General features: G+C 47.3%; 2 protein-coding genes across 6 annotated transcripts in view; one reads left to right on the top strand and one right to left on the bottom strand.

Annotated features, from left to right (window-relative positions):
* Positions 1 to 19086, top strand: part of ISCA2 (iron-sulfur cluster assembly 2) — a 415347-nt gene that overhangs the window by 284547 nt on the left and 111714 nt on the right. The window lies entirely within an intron of this gene.
* LOC126959555 (40S ribosomal protein S2-like) lies at positions 16120 to 16995 on the bottom strand. Its single transcript, XM_050798867.1, has one exon. It carries the CDS (start codon positions 16993 to 16995, stop codon positions 16120 to 16122), a length of 876 nt encoding a protein of 291 aa, XP_050654824.1.

Raw genomic sequence — 19086 nt, 5'->3', positions numbered from 1 at the left:
CTTGCCCCTATACCCCTATACAACCCATTATTTTTATTGTTTTTTGAAACAGTCTCACTCTGTTGCCCAGGCTGTAGTGCAGTGGCGTGATCTTGGCTCACTGCAACCTCCACCTCCCGGGTTCAAGCAGTTCTCTGCCTCATCCTCCTGAGTAGCTGGGACTATAGGCACCCACCATTATGCCCGGCTAATTTTTGTATTTTTGGTAGAGATGAGGTTTCACCACCTTGGCCAGGCTGGTCTTGGACTCCTGATCTTGTGATTCACCCACCTCGGCCTCCCAAAGTGCTGCAACCCATTATTTTTATTTTTATTTTTATTTTTGAGATGGAGTCTCGCTCTGTTCCCCAGGCTGGAGTGCAGTGGCGCGATCTCGGCTCACTGCAAACTCCGCCTCCTGGGTTCACGCCATTCTCCTGCCTCAGCCTCCTGAGTAGCTGGGACTACAGGCGCCCGCCACCGCGTCCTGCTAATTTTTTGTATTTTTAGTAGAGATGGGGTTTCACCGTGGTCTCGATCTCCTGACCTTGTGATCCGCCCGCCTCGGCCTCCCAAAGTGCTGGGATTACAGGCGTGAGCCACCGCGCCTGGCCACCATTATTTTTATTTTTTTTTGAGTCAGAGTCTTGCTCTGTCACCTAGGCTGGAATGCAGTGGCACAATCTCAGCTCACTGCATCCTCCACCTCCTGAGTTCAAGCAATTCTCATGCCTCAGCCACCCGTGTAGGTGGGATTACAGGCATGTGCAACCATGCCTGGCTAATTTTAGTCTTTGTAGAAGAGAGGTGGTTTCACTATGTTGGCCAGGCTGGTCTCGAACTCCTGACCTCAAGAGATCTGCCTGCCTCAGCTTCTCAAAGTGCTGGGATTATAGACATGAGCCGCCATGCCTGGCCCCTATACAACCCATTCTCCATAGAGCAGCCAGAGAAATCGGATTTATCACTTTCCTGCCTAAAATGTGTCTGTGGCTTCCCTTTGCTCCTAGAATTCCTTGTGCTGCTTTACAAAGCCCAGATAATCTGCCCCTGACTCTCTGCTCCTTGCTCCATGCTGGCCGCAACCCACCATGCTACAGCCAAACCAGCTGCCCCTGGTCTTGAACAGTTGTTTCTGCTCTAAAGGCCCTTGCATTTGCTCCTATGGTCTAGAATGCTTTTCCCTGTCATATTTACATGGCAGACTTCTCACCGTTCAGATCTCTGAGGGTCACCATCGCACCACCATTTTCATTCTCAGGGTGTTTACTCCCATCTGATGTTTCTCTTGTTTATTTGCTTATTTGATTATTGCCCACCTCCCCAGCAGAACACAAGCTCCATGAAAATCTGGGTTTTTCCCTGACTTGCTCACACCACTGTGTTCCCAGCAGGTAGATTTGTTCCTGGCATCATAGGTGCTAAAATGTGTTGAAAGAAGGAATAAGTGAAATGGGGTCTCTATCCCTTTCCTGCTGTTTTCCTTTGGAATTTGGTTTTATCAGACCTAATCAACCCCAATTCCTCCATATTTCTTATGGACCATTTTTCTGCATCCCCACAGCTACCCCCTAATCTATACCAGCATCTGTTTCTCATCTTTGATACTGGAACAGTTTTCAAACTGACTCTGTCTCCACTCAAACTATCCTAGTTCTTCCTGACAGGCCAGGATGATCCTACTGAAAGTCTAACTGCTGGATTTCCCATAGTCCTCAGCACAAGATCCTAACTCTGTATTGAGGCCCACCTGATTCTGGCCCCTACTTTCCTCTCCGGCTTATTTCTCCCCACCAGCCCCTCATTCAGACTGACCTTTTCCCTTGCATGCTTTTCTCCCTCCCACAAATGGCATTGTTGAGACTCTGGACTGAGCCCTGGAGTCTTCACTGAACCCCCACCACCATGTAACTATTTAACATTTGATGGACTAGTTGGACTGGGGATGTGCCCATCTGGCCTGCAGTAGCCATGTATAGCCAGCAGATGGCAATCGGGTGCAGCAACAGACAAAATCTCTGTCTGGGTTCCCAATAGGCACCCGGCTCCGATTTCCCAACCAGCTGTGTACCTGCCTTACTGCTTTGGCCATCAGAGGGTGGTAGCAACTTCCTGAGAACTACCCTTATTGGGGTTCTGGATTCTCCTGTTTCCTCTTTTGCCTGCACTCTCAAACCAGAGCAAATCCTCTGATGCCTGGAGCAGTGTATCACAGTGGGGTCTAAAAACTACCTGGATCGCAGTCTCCGCGGGAGCTTATTAGGAGTGTGGATTCCAGGGCCCCATTCACACCTGCTGACTCCAACCTTAGACATTGGAGAGGCAGTATATGCACACGGATGACTGACATAACTTTGCTGTGCCTCACTTTTCCCATCTGTAAGATGGGATTACAGTAATGCCTATAGGATAATACCCTGCACACAGTGCTAGGTGAGCCCAGTTTGAGAACCCCTGGGAGTCTGACTCCTGTATTCTAGGAGGAAGTCAATACCCATGGATACTCTTGCTCAAGGTTACCCTCCAGGTTAAAGACACTCCTGTCCCAGGACTGAAAGGTGTTTTTTTCCAGAGACTAGCACTGAGCCCTGAACTCACAGGCAGAAATGTTAGCTTCTGTTGATAGAAATTAAGATAAAAAATGGTATATCAGTATTGATTGATTTGGAAAAGATTTCATAAGTATGGATACATTATTATTATGTAGAAAAGCTGTTTTCTTTCTAATATGCTTAGAAAGGCAGGGATACCAAGTGCTGACTGTATTTGCTAAGAATACTTCATGCTGATTTTTGAAATCAACATCTGTTGAACTTATTTGTATTTTTCTTCATTTTCTGTCTCTGATGCAGTGTAGAAAGAAAGTCCAGTGAAATGAACAGTGTGTGAATAAAGGAGGAAAAAAGTGTGAGGTTAACTTTGCATCTTCTTCTAACATTCTGTGCAGTTGTAATGTAACAAGTGCTTCTAACGATTTTTTTTTTTTTTTTTTTGAGACAGAGTTTTACTCTTGTTGCCCGGGCTGGAGTGCAGTGGCACGATCTTGGCTCACTGCAACCTGGGTTCAAGCAATTCTCCTGCTTCAGCCTCCTGAGTAGCTGGAATTACAGGCGTGTGCCACCATGCCTGGCTGATTTTGTATTTTTAGTACAGACAGGTTTTCACCATGTTGGTCAGGCTGGTCTTGAACTCCTGAACTCAGATGATGTTAAGATTTAACAATCTTAAATATAAAGCTTCACCCCCCTAAAAAATCCAGTGAAACACTGAATAATTTTTAAAAAATTAAAAAAAAAATTTTATCCTCTGCAGGAAGAGGTCAACATAAACTGCTCCCCAAATGTTTCTCTGGAGTCCAGCACTCAGGCCCCAGGGCATTGCTGGTGGCTTCTGGGTCCTGAGCAGCCACCTCATATCCCAACTGCTGCTCCTGGATGTCCCACCATTGCCTCAATCTCACTGCCTGCCAATCTGGGCTCATCCCCCCATTCCCCCTCGGACACACTTCTCTGAGTATTTTTCATCCTGGTTTCTGCAGCATCAGGTTCTTAGTTGAACTGGCCAGAAAGCTGAGAGTCGTCCTAGAACGTTCTCGTTCCCATACCTCCATCCCAGCAGGACCCTAGGGAGAGTTGAGTGGATTTCACGCTATTTTCAAAGTCAGGTTTCACAAGGTTGCACACTGCTGGGTAATCACAGGGAAGAGAATTCCACTGGTCTAGCCCATCCCTGTCCCATCCTTTCCCCTGAGCACAGCTTTCATAACAGGTCACACCTGAGGCTACTAGACAGCCCAAGTCTTGGCCAAGGGCTGTGTCGGCCCTGCTCATGAGGGATCTGGCAGATGTAATAGGTTCCTATCTAGCAGCCTCTGAGAGGCTGAGTTCTGTGCTGTGAGCTGAGGAGACAGAGCCGTTTGTATTCAACTCTTGTCCTCACAAAGGCCTCAGTTTGCAGCAGCTGTGGTGTGACACAGTGTGATAGAGGCTTCCATATGGAATGGGCAAAAGGTGCAGCAGGCTCACAGGAAGGCTATTCTGGCTGATCTGTGTCTGGTACCTTGTGGCCTATTTTCCGAGAATGAGCCAGCTCTTTGAGTGTTGGCTGCCTGGGAGTCTCTGGGAAATGCCTCAATTGCCCCTCAGGTGACCCTAGTCACTGGTTGTAAAAGACTCATTCCAGTTTGGTGGCTGTCACAGGAGGATGGGAAGCTAGGGGACAGGGCTCTTGCCACAAGGCAGTTGTCAGGATGAGGCTGGAAGGCTGAGAAGCAAAGCCCGGAGAGTGTGTGCAGGGGAGCCTGCTCCCGCCCAGTGGCTGTCCACTTTCACTGGCCTGATATCTCACCAGAACCTTCTCCTAGTGTTATTGCTTCTCCCCAGCCCCAGCCAGTGACACCCAGGTTACCTGTAGGGTGTCACTAGTGGGTTCCTAAGTGTTCCCATTGCTAGTTTATCTCATGGAAGAGGAGGAGGGAAGGTTTTAGATGAGAAGCAGCAGAAAGTAGGTTTAATGGTATAAAAATTTTTCCATGTGGCCAGGTGCGGTGGCTCTCCCCTGTAATCCCAGCACTTTGGGAAGCCGAGGCGGGTGGATCGCAAGGTCAAGAGTTTGAGACCAGCCTGGCCAATATGGCGAAACCCCATCTCTACTGAAAATACAAAAATTAGCCAGGTATGGTAGTAGGCACCTGTAATCCCAGCTACTCGGGAGACTGAGGCAGGAGAATCGCTTGAACCCAGGAGTGGAGGTTGCAGTGAGCCGAGATCGCACCACTGTACTCCAGCCTGGGTGACAGAGCGAGACTCTGTCAAAAAAAAAAATAAATAAATAATAATTCCATGAAAAATGACTTTGAAAATAGCATGAAATCCACTTAACTCTAGGAGGTCTTCTGTGCCAGGCAGAGAGAGCTGGGGGAACAGAGATAGGAGGGCAGCCAGCAGGAGACTTGCAAGCAGCTGCTCGCGTATCACCCTTTGCCTGCAGAGACCACTGGGTTGGCAGAAGGCAGGAAGACCACAGCGGGTCCTCGCCAATGCCTCACCCCACTCCATACTGCAGCCCCCAGGGCCAGGAGGAGGAGAAGTGCAGGCTGTGGGATCAGGGAGGTATTTGGGGAGCATCCAGGCTGAGTGGCTTTTGGTTCCCTTTCCTTCACCTGCCTCCCTGCCCCGCCGCAGCCCATCCTGGCTCAGACAGGGGCCTCTGCAGTGTGGCAGCCTGCAGGTATTGACAGTTGAGATCAGTTTCTGGATGCCTTAACTGGGCAGAGTTATCTGTTGTCACTTAAGTTAGAATTGGGAGGGTGGGCCGGGCACGGTGGCTCACACCTGTAATCCCAACACGCTAGGAGTCTGAGGCAGGCAGATCACCTGAGGTCAGGAGTTTGAGACCAGCCTGTCTCTACTAAAAATACAAAAATTAGCTGGGTGTGGTGGCAGGTGCCTGAAATCCTAGCTACTTGGGAGGCTGAGTCAGGAGAATCGCTTGAACCTGAGAGGTGGAGGTTGCAGTGAGCTGAGATCGTACCACTGTACTCCAGCCTGGGTAACAGAGTGAGACTCCATCTCAAAACAACAACAACAACAAAAACCAAAAACAAAATTGGGGCACAGTGGTGCATGCTTGTAATCTTAGTGCTTTGGGAGGCTGAGGCCGGAAGATCACTTGAGGCCAGGAGTTCAAGGCTGCAGTGAGCTATGATTGAGCCACTGCACTCTAGCTGGGGTTACAGAGTGAGATCTTGTGTCTAAAAATAAGAGAAAAAAAAAGGCCAGGCGTGGTGGCTCACACCTGTAATCCCAGCACTTCGGGAGGCTGAAGTGGTGGATCATTTGAGGTCAGGAGTTTGAGACCAGCTTGGCCAACATGGTGAAACCCAGTCTCTACTAAAAATACAAAAAAATGAGCCAGGCATGGTGGTGCATGCCTGTAATCCCAGCTACTTGGGAGGCTGAGGCATGAGAATCGCTTGAACCCAGGAGGCAGAGGTTGCTGTGAGCCGAGATTGTACCACTGTTCTCCAGTCTGGGAGAGTGAGACCCTGTCTAAAAAAAAAAAAAAAAAAAAAAAAAAGCCAGGCACAGTGGCTCATGCCTGTAATCCCAGCACTTTGGGAGGCCGAGGCAGGCAGATCACGAGGTCAGGAGTTTGAGACCAGACTGGCCAATATGGTAAAACCCCGTCTCTACTAAAAATACAAAAATTAGCTGGGCATGGTGGCGCATGCCTGTAATCCCAGCTACTCGGGAGGCTGAGGCAGAAGAATCGCTTGAACCTGGGAGGCGGAGGTTGCAGAGAGCTGAGATTGTGCCACTGCACCCCAGCCTGGTGACAGAGTGAGACTCTGTCTAAAAAAAAAAAAAAAAAAAAAAAAAACTTGAATCTAATACCAAACAACACACACACACACACACACACACACACACACACACACACCCCAAAAAAAAGACAAAAAATAGAACTGGTGCACAACAAGGAGGGCATAACTGGGTTGCATGGCAGTATCCAGGACAAAGACTGATGGCCGCAACGTCCACTGATCCTCAGAGCTCATCTTCATGGAAATAGGAGGGAACCAAGTGTCTTTGACTTGTGTTTTCTTTGTTTTGCTTCTTTTTGAAACAGAGTCTCTGAGACACTGTCACCCAGGCTGGAGTGCAGTGGCACAATCTCAGCTCACTGCAACCTCCGCCTCCTGGGTTCAAACAATTCTCCTGCCTCAGCCTCCCAAGTAGCTGGGACTACAGGTGCACACCACCACGCCTGGCTAAGGTTTTGTATTTTTAGTAGCGACGGGGTTTCACCGTGTTAGCCAGGATGGTCTCGATCTCTTGACCTCGTGATCTGTCTGCCTTGGCCTCCCAAAGTGCTGGGATTACAGGCGTGAGCCACCATGCCCAGCCTGTTTGTTTTTTTAAATAGAGTCATGCAGAGAGAGCTGGCAGGGGAGGGCAGAGATAGGAAGGCAGCCTCCCTATGTTGTCCATGCTCATCTCAAACCCCTGGGCCCAAGCAATCCTTCCGCCTCAGCCTCCCAAAGTGCTGAGATTACAGGCATGAGCCACCATGCCCGGACTCTTTGACATGTTTGGTATTTCATTCATTCCATCCACATTTGTTGAGGTCTGAGGGTGAGGGAGAGGAAGGTTACAAAGCTTGGTAAGACCTAGGCCCCCTGGAATTGTTTATAAACATTTGACTACATAACTGGTTCTTAATCCTAAGTTCAAGGATTCTTAGGGTCCAGTAAGTGTAGTTTGTAATTTTATGTCCTCATTCAGAATTTTAGGTGACAATCATATTTCACTTTATTGGAGATAAAGACAGAACCCTTTTACAATGACACTTTGCCATTGAAAGACACATATGCAATAAGACTTTGGTTTTTTTTTCTTCTTTTTGATACAGAGTTTTGCTGTTGTTGCCCAGGCTGGAGTGCAACGGCGTGATCTTGGCTCACTGCAACCACCGCCTCCCGGGTTCAAGTGATTCTCCTGTCTCAGCCTCCTGAGAAGTTGGGATTACAGGTGTGTGTCACCACACCTGGCTAATTATTTGTGTTTTCAGCAAAGACGGGTTTCACCGTGTTAGGATGGTCTCGATTTCCTGACCTCAGGTGATCTGTCCACCTTGGCCTCCCAAAGTGCTGGGATCACTGGCATGAGTCATTGTGCCTGGCAAGACTTTGGTTTTTATTTTTATTTTTATTTTATATTTATTTATTTATTTATTTATTTATTTATTTATTTATTTTTGAGACGAAGTCTTGCTCTGTCACCCAGGTTGGAGTGCAGTGGCATGATTACTACAAGCTCCGCCTCCCAGGTTCATGCCATTCTCCTGCCTCAGCCTCCCGAGTAGCTGGGACTACAGGCACCCGCTACCACGCCCGGCTAATTTTGTTTTGTATTTTTTAGTAGAGACGGAGTTTCACCGTGTTAACCAGGATGGTCTCGATCTCCTGACCTCGTGATCCACCCGCCTCGGCCTCCCAAAGTGCTGGGATTACAGACGTGAGCCACCGCGCCCGGCCTACCCTCTGGTTTTAAATATCTCTAGATACTCTTTTTTATGAGACAGAGTCTCACTCTGTCTCCCTGGCTGGAGCAGCCTCAACCTCCTGGGCTGAAGTGATCCTCCCACCTCAGCCTCCTGAGTAGCTGGGACCACAGGTGTGCACCACCACACCCAGGTAATTTTTTTTTTTTTTTTTTTTTTGAGAGACAGTTTTGCTGTTGTTACATAGGCTGGAGTGCAATGTTGTGATCTTGGCTCACTGCAACCCCTGCCTCCTGGGTTCAAGCGATTCTCCTGCCTCAGCCTCCTGAGTAGCTGGGATTACAAGTGCCTGCCACCACGCCCAGCTTATTTTTTGTATTTTCAGTAGAGACGGGGTTTCACCATGTTGGCCTGGCTGATCTTGAATTCCTGACCTCAGGTGATCTACCCGCTTCAGCCTCCCAAAGTGCTGGGATTAGAAGGGTGAGCCACTGTGCCCAGCCATGCCCAGCTAATTAAAAAAAATTTTTTTGTAGAGTCTCAATATGTTGCCCAACATGGTCTTGAACTCTTGGACTCAAGTAATCCTCCTGCTTTCCAGCCTCCCAAAGTGCTGGGATTACAGGCATAAGCCACCACACACGGCCAGCATACTTCTTCTTTTTTTTTTTTTCTTTTTTTTTTTGAGACGGAGTCTCGCTCTGCCGCCCGGGCTGGAGTGCAGTGGCAGGATCTCGGCTCACTGCAAGCTCCGCCTCCCGGGTTCACGCCATTCTCCTGCCTCAGCCTCAGGAGTAGCTGGGATTACAGGCGTCCGCCACCTCGCCCAGCTATTTTTTTTTGTATTTTTTTTTAGTAGAGACGGGGTTTCACCGTGTTCGCCAGGATGGTCTCGATCTCCTGACCTTGTGATCCGCCCGCCTCGGCCTCCCAAAGTGCTGGGATTACAGGCTTGAGCCACTGCGCCCGGCCATGGCCAGCATCCTTCTAAACATCTCTAGAATCTACCTACTTCTCTCCACTTCCACCATCACCTATTAGACTGCAGTATACTCCCAACCAATCTTCTCCACATACATTCTAGCCCCTTCTAATCTGTTCTTCATGTTGCAACTGGCACGGGATTTTTAAAACATAAATCTAAAGTTACTTCCCTTGCTTCAAATCCTTCAATGCCATCCCTTTTTTCTCAGTAAAAATGTCAAAACAGTCACTTTGCAAAGGGAAAACCTGGAAGACGCCAAGGAAACGAAGTGATTGAGGTTAACAGTGCCAGTACTAAGATAACTTCTGTGGAATTCTTGCCAGAAATTTATAACCTTGATCTAATCCTGAGAAAATGTCAGACAAGCCAAAATTGCAAGACACTCTACATCCTAACTGACCAGTACTCTTAAAATATGTCAAGGTTATGAGGCAAACCTGAGGAAATGACATATGTTGGAGGAGACGAGGGAGACAGCAACTAAATGCAACGTGGACCCTAGATTGGATCCTGAAACAGGAAAAAGACATTGGGGGAAAACTGGTGAAATGTGATTAAGCACTATAGTTTGGTTAGTAATATTGTACTGCTATTTTCCTGGTTCTGATCATTTTATGATACTTATGTGAGTTTTAACATAAGGGGAAGTTGTGTAAAGGATACATGGGACTTCTCTATTATTTTTACAACTTTTCTATTGGCTTAAAATTATTTCAAAATGATTTTATTTATTTATTTTTTGAGATGGAGTCTTGCTCTGTTGCCCAGGCTGGAATGTAGTGATGTGATCTCAGTTAGCTATAACCTCAGCCTGCCAGATTCCAGTGATTCTCCTGCTTCAGCCTCCTGAGCAGCTGGGATTACAGGCGTGTGCCACCATGCCCAACTAATTTTTTTGTATTTTTAGTAGTGACAGGGTTTCACCATGTTGGCCAGGCTGGTCTCGAACTCCTGACCTCAGGTGATCCACCTGCCTCGGACTCCCAGCGTGCTGGGATTACAGGTGTGAGCCACCGTGCCTGGCTTTTTTTTTTTTTTTTTTTTTTTTTTTTTTGTATTTTTAATAGAGATGGGGTTTCCCCATATTGATCAGGCTGGTCTCTTAACTCCTGACCTCAAGTGATCCACCCGCCTCAGCCTCCCTAAGTGCTGGGATTACAGGCGTAAGCCACCACACCCAGCCTTATTTCCAAATAAAAAGATAAAAAGATAATCTTTGACATGGCCTTGTAGGCCTGGCCTTTTCTAGCCCCTGCCTGCCTCTCTGCCCCACAGTCTGCAACCACTCCCCCTGTGCTGCAGCTTACTAGCCTTCCTTACCGTCTGGCCTCTTAGAGTGAACCCTCAGAGATCGACCAAGCATCCCTCCTGGGACCTCTTCCTTCTTTCCTTCCTGGATCAAGCCTCATCATTACAGGTTCTCATAGCTCTCCATCAGAGCCCTCCCTGAAGTTATCATCAACACTGTAAGGCAGTGGTTCTTAGCCTTGGCTGAATATTAGAATCACCTGCAGGATGTTAAAAACCTCTGGTGCCTCAGATGGGAGGGTGAATTGGTACTCCCACGTTGGAAAATGGTCTGGCAATATCTATTAAAGATAGTTTAGTAGATGAATATATACATCCTCTATGACCTAGGAATTCTACTCCTAAATACAGTTACGTGCCACATAATGTTGTTTCTGTCAATGACAGTTCACTTACAAACAGCGGTCTCATAACATAATTGAGCTGAAAATTCCTATCTTAGGCCGAGATGGGCGGATCACGAGGTCAGGAGATCGAGACCATCCTGGCTAACATGGTGAAACCCCGTCTCTACTAAGAAATACAAAAAAATAGCCGGGCGAGGTGGCGGGCGCCTGTAGTCCCAGCTACTCGGGAGGCTGAGGCCGGAGAATGGCGTGAACCCGGGAGGCGGAGCTTGCAGTGAGCTGAGATCCGGCCACTGCACTCCAGCCTGGGCTACAGAGCGAGACTCCGTCTCAAAAAAAAAAAAAAAAAAAAAAAAAAAAGAAAATTCCTATCTTCTGGTGACGTGGTAGAAGTCTTAAAGTCATTGACTTTAATGTCAATTGGCTCACACCTGTAATCCCAGCACTTTGGGAGGCCGAGGTGGGTGGGTCACTGGAGGTCAGGAGTTCAAGACCAGCCTGACCAACATGGCAAAACCCTGTCTCTCTTTAAAAAAAAAAAAAAAAAAAAGGCCGGGCGCGGTGGCTCACGCCTGTAATCCCAGCACTTTGGGAGGCCGAGGCGGGCGGATCACAAGGTCAGGAGATCGAGACCACGGTGAAACCCCGTCTCTACTAAAAATACAAAAAATTAGCCGGGCGCGGTGGCGGGCGCCTGTAGTCCCAGCTACTCGGGAGGCTGAGGCAGGAGAATGGCGTGAACCCGGGAGGCGGAGCTTGCAGTGAGCCGAGATCGCGCCACTGCACTCCAGCCTGGGCGACAGAGCCAGACTCCGTCAAAAAAAAAAAAAAAAAAAAAAAAAAAAAAAAAAAAAAAAAATAGCCAGGCATGGTGGTGGGTGCCTATAATCCCAAGTATTTGGAAGGCTGAGGCAGGAGAATCACTTGAACTCAGGAGGCAGAGGTTGCAGTAAGCCAAAATTGTGCCATTGCATTCCAGCCTAGGCAACAAGAGTGAAACTCCGTCTCAAAAAAAAAGAACCTGGTGCGGTGGCTCATGCCTGTAATCCCAGCACTTTGGGAGGCCGAGGCAGGTGGATCACGAGGTCAGGAGATCCAGACCAGCCTGGCTAACATGGTGAAACCCTGTCTCTACTAAAAATACAAAAAAATTAGCCGAGTGTGGTGGTGGGTGCCTGTAGTCCCAGCTACTCGGGAGGCTGAGGCAGGAGAATGGCATGAACCCGGGAGGTGGAGCTTGCAGTGAGCCGAGATCATGCCATTGCACTCCAGCCTGGGCAACAGAGAGAGACTTTGCCTCAAAATAAATAAATAAATAAATAAATAAATAAATAAATAATTTAAAAAAAAAAGAAAAATAAAGTCATTGTAGTGCAATGCATTACTCATGTGTTTGTGGTAATGCTGGTATAAACAAATCTGTGCTGCCAGTCATATAAAAGTATATAGCACACACAATTATGTGTAGTACGTAATACTTGATAATTAGCAACTATATTACTGGGTTATGTATTTACTGTACTTACTTTGAATTTTTATTTTATTTTGTAGAGACAAGGGTCTCACTTTGTTGCCAGGCTGGTTTTGTACTCCAGGCTTCAAGCAATCCTCCTACCTTGGCCTCCCAAAGTGCTGGGATTATAGGTATGAGCCACTGCACCTGGCCTATGCTGCACTTTTAAATTGTTATTTTATTTATTTATTTGTTTTAGAAAAATGCATGTTTTTAATTAATTCATTTTTATTTTTTATCTATTTTTTTTTTTTGAGACAGTCTCACTTTGTTGCCCAGGGTGGAGTGCAGTGGTGCAATCTCGTCTCACTGCAGCCTCCACCTCCCAGGTTCAAGTGGTTCTCCTGCCTCAGCCTCCCGCTCCCGAGTAGGTGGGATTACAGGCACTACACCTACCTAATTTTTGTATTTTTGGTAGAGATGGGGTTTCACCATTTTGCCCAGGCTGGTCTCGAACTCCTGAGTGAAAGCAATCCGCCCATCTCGGTCTCCCAAAGTGTTGGGGTTACAGGCGTGAGCCACTGCGCTCGGCCTGATTTTTATTTTTAGAGACAAGGTCTTGCTTTGTCTCCCAGGCTGGAGCACAGTGGTGCAATCATAGCTCGCTGCAGCCTCGAACTCCTGTGCTCAAGTGGTCCTCCTGCCTCAGCCTTCCTGTTATTTTAGAGTACACTCCTACATACATCTTGCATTTACTGCATCTCTTGACTGCACCACTTTTTCTGTGTTTGATTTCATCTTGGGTCATTTTGTTTTATGGCCCCTACACATAAAAAATTCATGGCTAATGTCACCAGGGAGAGGCCGCATCGAGTGGTTGACCTGGAAGCAAAATTAAAAGTGATTAAGGACTACAAAGGTGGCAAATCCACAATGGTTATTGCTCACCAGGCAGGCAGGTCCATTCCACCATAGCTATGATTTTGAAGAACAAGAACAAAATGATGGAAGCTGTTAAAGGATCTGCTTCATTGAAGGCAATGAAATGAACAAAAATGAGAGAAGGGCCTAAATCTGATCTGGATACATTTCTAATGACCTGGATTGAAGACCAGACACAGAAGCATATCCCTCTCAGCCACATGACAATCACTGACAAAGCAAAGTTTGTTTGTGATGTTGAAAGGCAAGACTGGATCCAACTACAGTGTGGAATTTACTGCTAGCTCTGGGTGGCTGAAACTATTCAAGAATCGTTATTCGTTACATAATATGAAAGTGAGTGGTGAGTCTGTAAGTGCTGATGTGAAGGCAGCTGAAGAATTTTTGGAAACTCTAGATAAGCTGATTGTGAGGAAAATTACTTGCAGGAGCAAATCTTTAATATGGATGAAACCTCCTCTTCTGAAAATGGATGCCTGAAAATACTTTCATTTATAAAGAGGCCAAGTTAATGCCAGGTTTCACGGCTTTTAAGGACAGTCTTGCTTGAGAGCAATGTGGCAGGTTACAAACTGAAACCCTTTGTGATCTGGAACAGGGAGAGCTCCAGGGTCTTCCAGCTTATCAACAAATGCATGTTGAGGCCTGGCATGGTGGCCCACACCTGTAATCCCAGCACTTTGGGAGGCAGATCACGTGAGGTCAGGAATTTGAGACCAGCCTGACCAACATGGTGAAACCCGATCTCTACTAAAAATACAAAACTTAACTGGGTGTGGTGGTGGACACCTGTAGTCTCAGCTACTAGGGAGGCTGAGGCAGGAGAATTGCTTGAACCCAGGAGGTGGGGGTTGCAGTGAGCCGAGATCACACCACTGCACTCCAGCCTGGACAACAGAGCGAGACTTGGTCTCAAAAAGAAAAAAAAGATCTGATGGTTTTATAGGAGGAAAGCCCTTTCACCTGGTTCTCATTCTCTCTTGTCTCCCGCCATGTAAAATACGACTTGCATCTTCCACCATGATTGTGAGGCCTCCCCAGCCACGTGGAACTGTCAGTCCATTAAACCTCTCTTTCTTTATAAATTACCCAGCCTGGGGTATGTCGTTATCAGCAGCGCGAAAACGGACTAATACAGTAGTAGAAAGTAGTAGTAGCTTAAAAGCTGCTACAGCTCCTTGATCCATTGGTTGGATCAAAGGGGTGGTTTTTGAAGGCAGAGTCACCACTCTGATACCGGGATGAAGATCACCAGTAAAAGGCAGACGTGTGGGAGCATTATCAACAATAAGCAAAATCTTGGAAGGTATGTTCTTCCCCAAACAATACTTCTCCCTGTACTGGCATAGCAATTCAGGAGTGCACCTTGGAAGCGGAGCTGGGTCATCCATGACGTTTCATTGCTCCTGAAGTACACTGGCAGCATATGCTTGTTTTTTGTTGTTTGTTTTTTAAAAGACAGGATCTCACTCTGTCATCCAGGCTGGAATGCAGTGGTATGATCATTGCTCACTACAGCCTTGAACGCCTGGGCTCAAGAGATCCTCCTGCCTCGGCCTCCCAAAGTACTGGGATTACAGGTGTGGACCACCATGCCAGGCTTCAACATGTATTTATTGATCAGCTGGAAGGCTCTGGAGTTTTCCCTGTTCCAGATCACAAAGGGTTTCAGTTTGTAACCTGCCACATTGCTCTCAAGCAAGACTGGAATTACAGGCATGAGCCACCGTGCTCAGCCCCATCAGATTTTGTGAGATTTATTCACTATTGTGAGAACAGTATGGGGGAAACTGTCCCCATGATTCAATTATCTCCCACCGGGTTCCTCCCACAACACATGGGAATTATGGGAGCTACAATTCAAGATGAGATTTGGGTGGAGACACAGCCAAACCATATCCACTACCCAAGGAAGACCTTTACCCAGGCTATTACTGCAACTGAGAGAGACACTAAGAAGACACTGGTGTAATTCTAGAAGGATTACAATGTTTATGACTGCATCAAGGACCTTGCTTGAGACTGGGGCAATGTTATCAAGGCATGTCTGCATGGCATCTGGAAGAAGAAACTGAATAGGTTTGTTCATGACTTCAAAGGATTTGTCAAGGATAAGAAGGTTGCAAAAATCAACATAGCTGTGGTTGGAATTGGCAAACAAGTTTAACCTCGGTGTGGATGAGGATGCCATTGAGGAGGTCCTAGAGGTGGTTCCTAAGAAACCGATGAATGAGGGATTCTTGGAACTGGAACAGGAACACATAGCTGAAGAACAGGCAAGAGAAAAGGAAACTGCAGAAGAAAAAGAACTTCCAAGAAAATTCACAGTGAAGGGCTTAGTAGAAGCTTTTACAGACCTCAACCAGCTCCTTAAAAAGCTTGGAAACATGGACCCCCCCGACAATGAAAGGTTTTCCTTAATAGAGAGGAATGTTTATGGTGCAGTATTTTCTGACAAGAAAATCTATGATGAAAAAAGAAACAGGTCCAGGTGCAGTGGCTCACACCTGTGATCCCAGCACTTTGAGAGGCCGAGGCAGGAGGATTGCTTGAGCCCAGGAGTTCAAGAACCTGGACAACAGAGTGAGATCCTATCTCTACAACAAGGTGGCACATGCCTATAGCTTCAGTTACTTGGGAGGTTGAGATGGGAGGATCACTTGAGCCCAGGAGGTTGAGGCTGCAGTGAGCTGTGATTGTGCCACTGCACTCCAGCCTGGGTGACAGACTGAGAATCTGTGTCCAAAAAAAAAAAAAAAAGAAAAAAGAAAAGAAAAAAGAAAAAAAGAAAAGGAAAAAGAAACAAACCGAGCAAACCACCATGTATTTCATCAGAGTGATACCTCCTCAAGAAGAGCCTCAGGCAGGTCCTTTAGGAAGCATTCCAGAATAAGGCATTGTTATTACAGGAGATGACAGCCCCAGATGTGTTACTGCCCCTAGAGACCTTCCAGTGGGATGAGATGTGATGGTGGAAGGTGGGAGACAGTGATATTGATGATCTTGACCCCGTGTAGGCCTAGGCTAATGTGTATATTTGTGTCTTTTTTTTTTTTTTTTTTTTCAGGCTTAATTCACTGTATTTTTCTTGTATAAAAACCCTATGTTGTAGCCACAGCTGGAGTCTGGGTTGGCTGCAGCGAGACTCTGGTGTGGGTCGTGACGAGGTGGTCAGTGAATTCCTGATAGGGAGACTTAGTGAACACAGTCTCCTTCCAGAGGTCGGGGGTCAGGTAGCTGTAGGTCTTAGAGATGGCATCAAAGGTGGCCTTGGCGAAGTTGCCCAGGGTGGCAGTGCAGCCCCGGGCTGAGGTGTAGCAGTCATCTATACCAGCCATCATGAGCAGCTTCTTGAGCACAAGCGCCGAGACGATGCCAGTGCCCGTGGGTGCAGAGATGAGGTGCACCAGCACGGAGCCGCAGCGGCCTGTCACCTTGCAAGGGACGGTGTGGGACTTGCCAATCTTGTTCCCCCAGCAGCCTCTGCGCATGGGGACGATGGAGAGCTTGGCCAGGATGATGGCCCCACGGATGGCAGTGGCCACCTCCTTGGAGCACTTAACACCCAGACCGCCGCGTCCATTGTAGTCCCCGATGGCAACAAATGCCTTGAACCTGGTGCGCTGGCCGGCATGGGTCTGCTTCTGGACGGGTATAATCTTCAAAACCTCGTCCTTGAGAGAGGCCCCTAGGAAAAAGTCAATGATCTCAGATTCCTTAATGGGCAGGGAGAATACATAGATCTCCTCCAGGGACTTCATGTCCTTGACCAAGCGGCCCAGCTTGGTGACGGACATCCACTCCTTATCCTCCGCCTTGCCTCTGCGAGCTCCGCGGCCTTGGCCCCGGCCCCGTCCACTGCCGCGACCCTGGCCCCTGATGCCACTGCCGAAGCCTCCGTGGAAGCCACCGCAGTTCCCCATCCCAGGGCCCCCAGGGCCTCCGGGCTCCCCTGCTGCACCGGCGTCATCCGCCATTTGGTGTTTTCTCAGAGAAGAAGGTATGTGTCTGTTTTTAACAAAAAAAGTTTAAAATATAAAATGTTTGTTTGTTTATTTATTTATTTTTGAGATGGAGTCTCTCTCTGTTGCCCTGGCTAGAGTGCAGTGGCCTGATCTCGGCTCACTGCAAGCTCCACCTCCCGGGTTCACACCATTCTCCTGCCTCAGCCTCCCGAGTAGCTGGGACTACAGGCCCAGCTAATTTTTGTATTTTTAGTAGAGATGGGGTTTTACTGTGTTGGCCAGGTTGGTCTCGAACTCCTGGCCTCAAGTGATCAATCTGCCTCGGCCTCCCAAAGTGCTGGGATTACAGGCGTGAGCCACTGTGCCCAGCCCCAAAAATAATTTTAAACAGGAAGAAAATTTAGTGTAGCCTAAATATACAGCGTTTATACTATCTGGAGTAGAGCACAGTCATGCCCTAGGCCTTTATAGTCACTCACCACTCACTCACTCAACCAGAGCAACTTCCAGTCCTGCAAGCTCCTTTCATAGTAAGTGCCCTATACAGATGTGTAATTAAAAAAAAATCTTTTATATCATGGTTTTACTGTACCTTTTTAAGATAAATAAATTTATTTGAGACAAGATCTCACTCTATTAACCAGGCTGGAGTACAGTGGCGTGATCAAGGCTCACTGCAGCCTCAAGTTCCCAGGCTTAAGCAATCCTCTCTGGAAGGAAGTAGGAGGGGCCACTTACGGGGTGTTGGAAATGCACCGTTTTTTTTTTTTTTTTTTTTGTTTTTTTTTTTTTATTTTGAGACAGAGTCTTGCTCTGTTGCCCAGGTTGGAATGCAATGGCACGATCTCGGCTCACTGCAGTCTCCACCTCCTGGGTTCAAGCGATTCTCCTGCCTCAGCCTCTCGAGTAGCTGGGATTACAGGAGCACGCCACTATGCCTGGATAATTTTTGTATTTTTAGTAGAGACGGGGTTTCACTATGTTGGCCAGGCTGGTTTCAAACTCCTGACCTTAGGTGATCCTCCCACCTCAGCCTCCCAAAGTGCTGGGATTACAGGCGTGAGCCACCGCGGCTGGCCATGCTCTGTATTTTTTTTTTTAGAGACAGATCTCACTCTGTCAGAGCTCACTGGAGCCCTGAACTCCTGGGGCTCAAGTGATCCTCCCGTCAGCCTCCCAAGTAACTGGGATTATAGGCGTGTACTATAATTTGGTTTAAGAAACAGCAAACAGGCATGCTGCTTCTTAAACCAAATTATAGTACATAGGTGTGTTCAGTTTGTGAGAATTTGCCAAGCTGTATACTTGTGTTTGTGTATTTTATGTATATTTCAATAAAAAGTTAAAAAAACAAACAAACCCAGATTCCTGGGTTGAGAAATGCCATTAAGAAAAAAAATAGGCAAGCTACAAATTGGGAAAAAATATTCATAAAACATATCTGACAAAGAACTGGTAGACAGGATATAAGGTAATTTCTTTCTTTCTTTTTTTAGTTTTTTAAGATGGAGTCTCACTCTGTCACCCAGACTGGAGTGCAGTGGCGCGATCTCGGCTCATTGCAAGCTCCGCCTCCTGGGTTCACACCATTCTCCTGCCTCAGCCTCCCAAGTGGCGGGATTACAGGTGCCCACCACCACGCCTGGCTAATTTTTTGTATTTTAGTAGAGATGGGGTTTCACCGTGTTAGCCAGGATGGTCTCGATCTCCTGACCTTGTGATCCGTCCACCTTGGCCTCCCAAAGTGCTGGGATTACAGGGGTGAGCCACCATGCCTGGCGGATATAAGAAATTTCTGCAACTTAATAAAGACAAATGACTCAATTACAGCAAAATTGACAAGAAACATGAACGGACATTTCACCAAAAAAGATATACACGTGGTCAATAAGTACATGAAATTTTGCTCAAAATTGTAAGACACAAGGGAAATGAAAATTAAAATCACAATGAGGGCCAGGAGCGGTGGCCCACATCTGTAATCCCCTCACTTTGGGAGTCTGAGGTGGGAGGATCACTGGAGGCCAGGAGTTTGACACCAGCCTGGGCAAAACAGTGAGACCCCCCTGCCTCTACAAAAACAAACAAACAAACAAAAAACCC

This window comes from Macaca thibetana, chromosome 7, assembly GCF_024542745.1.
Source record: "Macaca thibetana thibetana isolate TM-01 chromosome 7, ASM2454274v1, whole genome shotgun sequence".
In the NCBI taxonomy this organism is placed as follows: Eukaryota; Metazoa; Chordata; class Mammalia; order Primates; family Cercopithecidae; genus Macaca; species Macaca thibetana.
This window is presented reverse-complemented; position numbering and strand designations above follow the sequence as displayed.

Bases quoted from the DNA above. Each gene is read 5' to 3' on its own strand.
- LOC126959555 (XM_050798867.1), bottom strand. From the start codon at position 16,995: ATGGCGGATGACGCCGGTGCAGCAGGGGAGCCCGGAGGCCCTGGGGGC.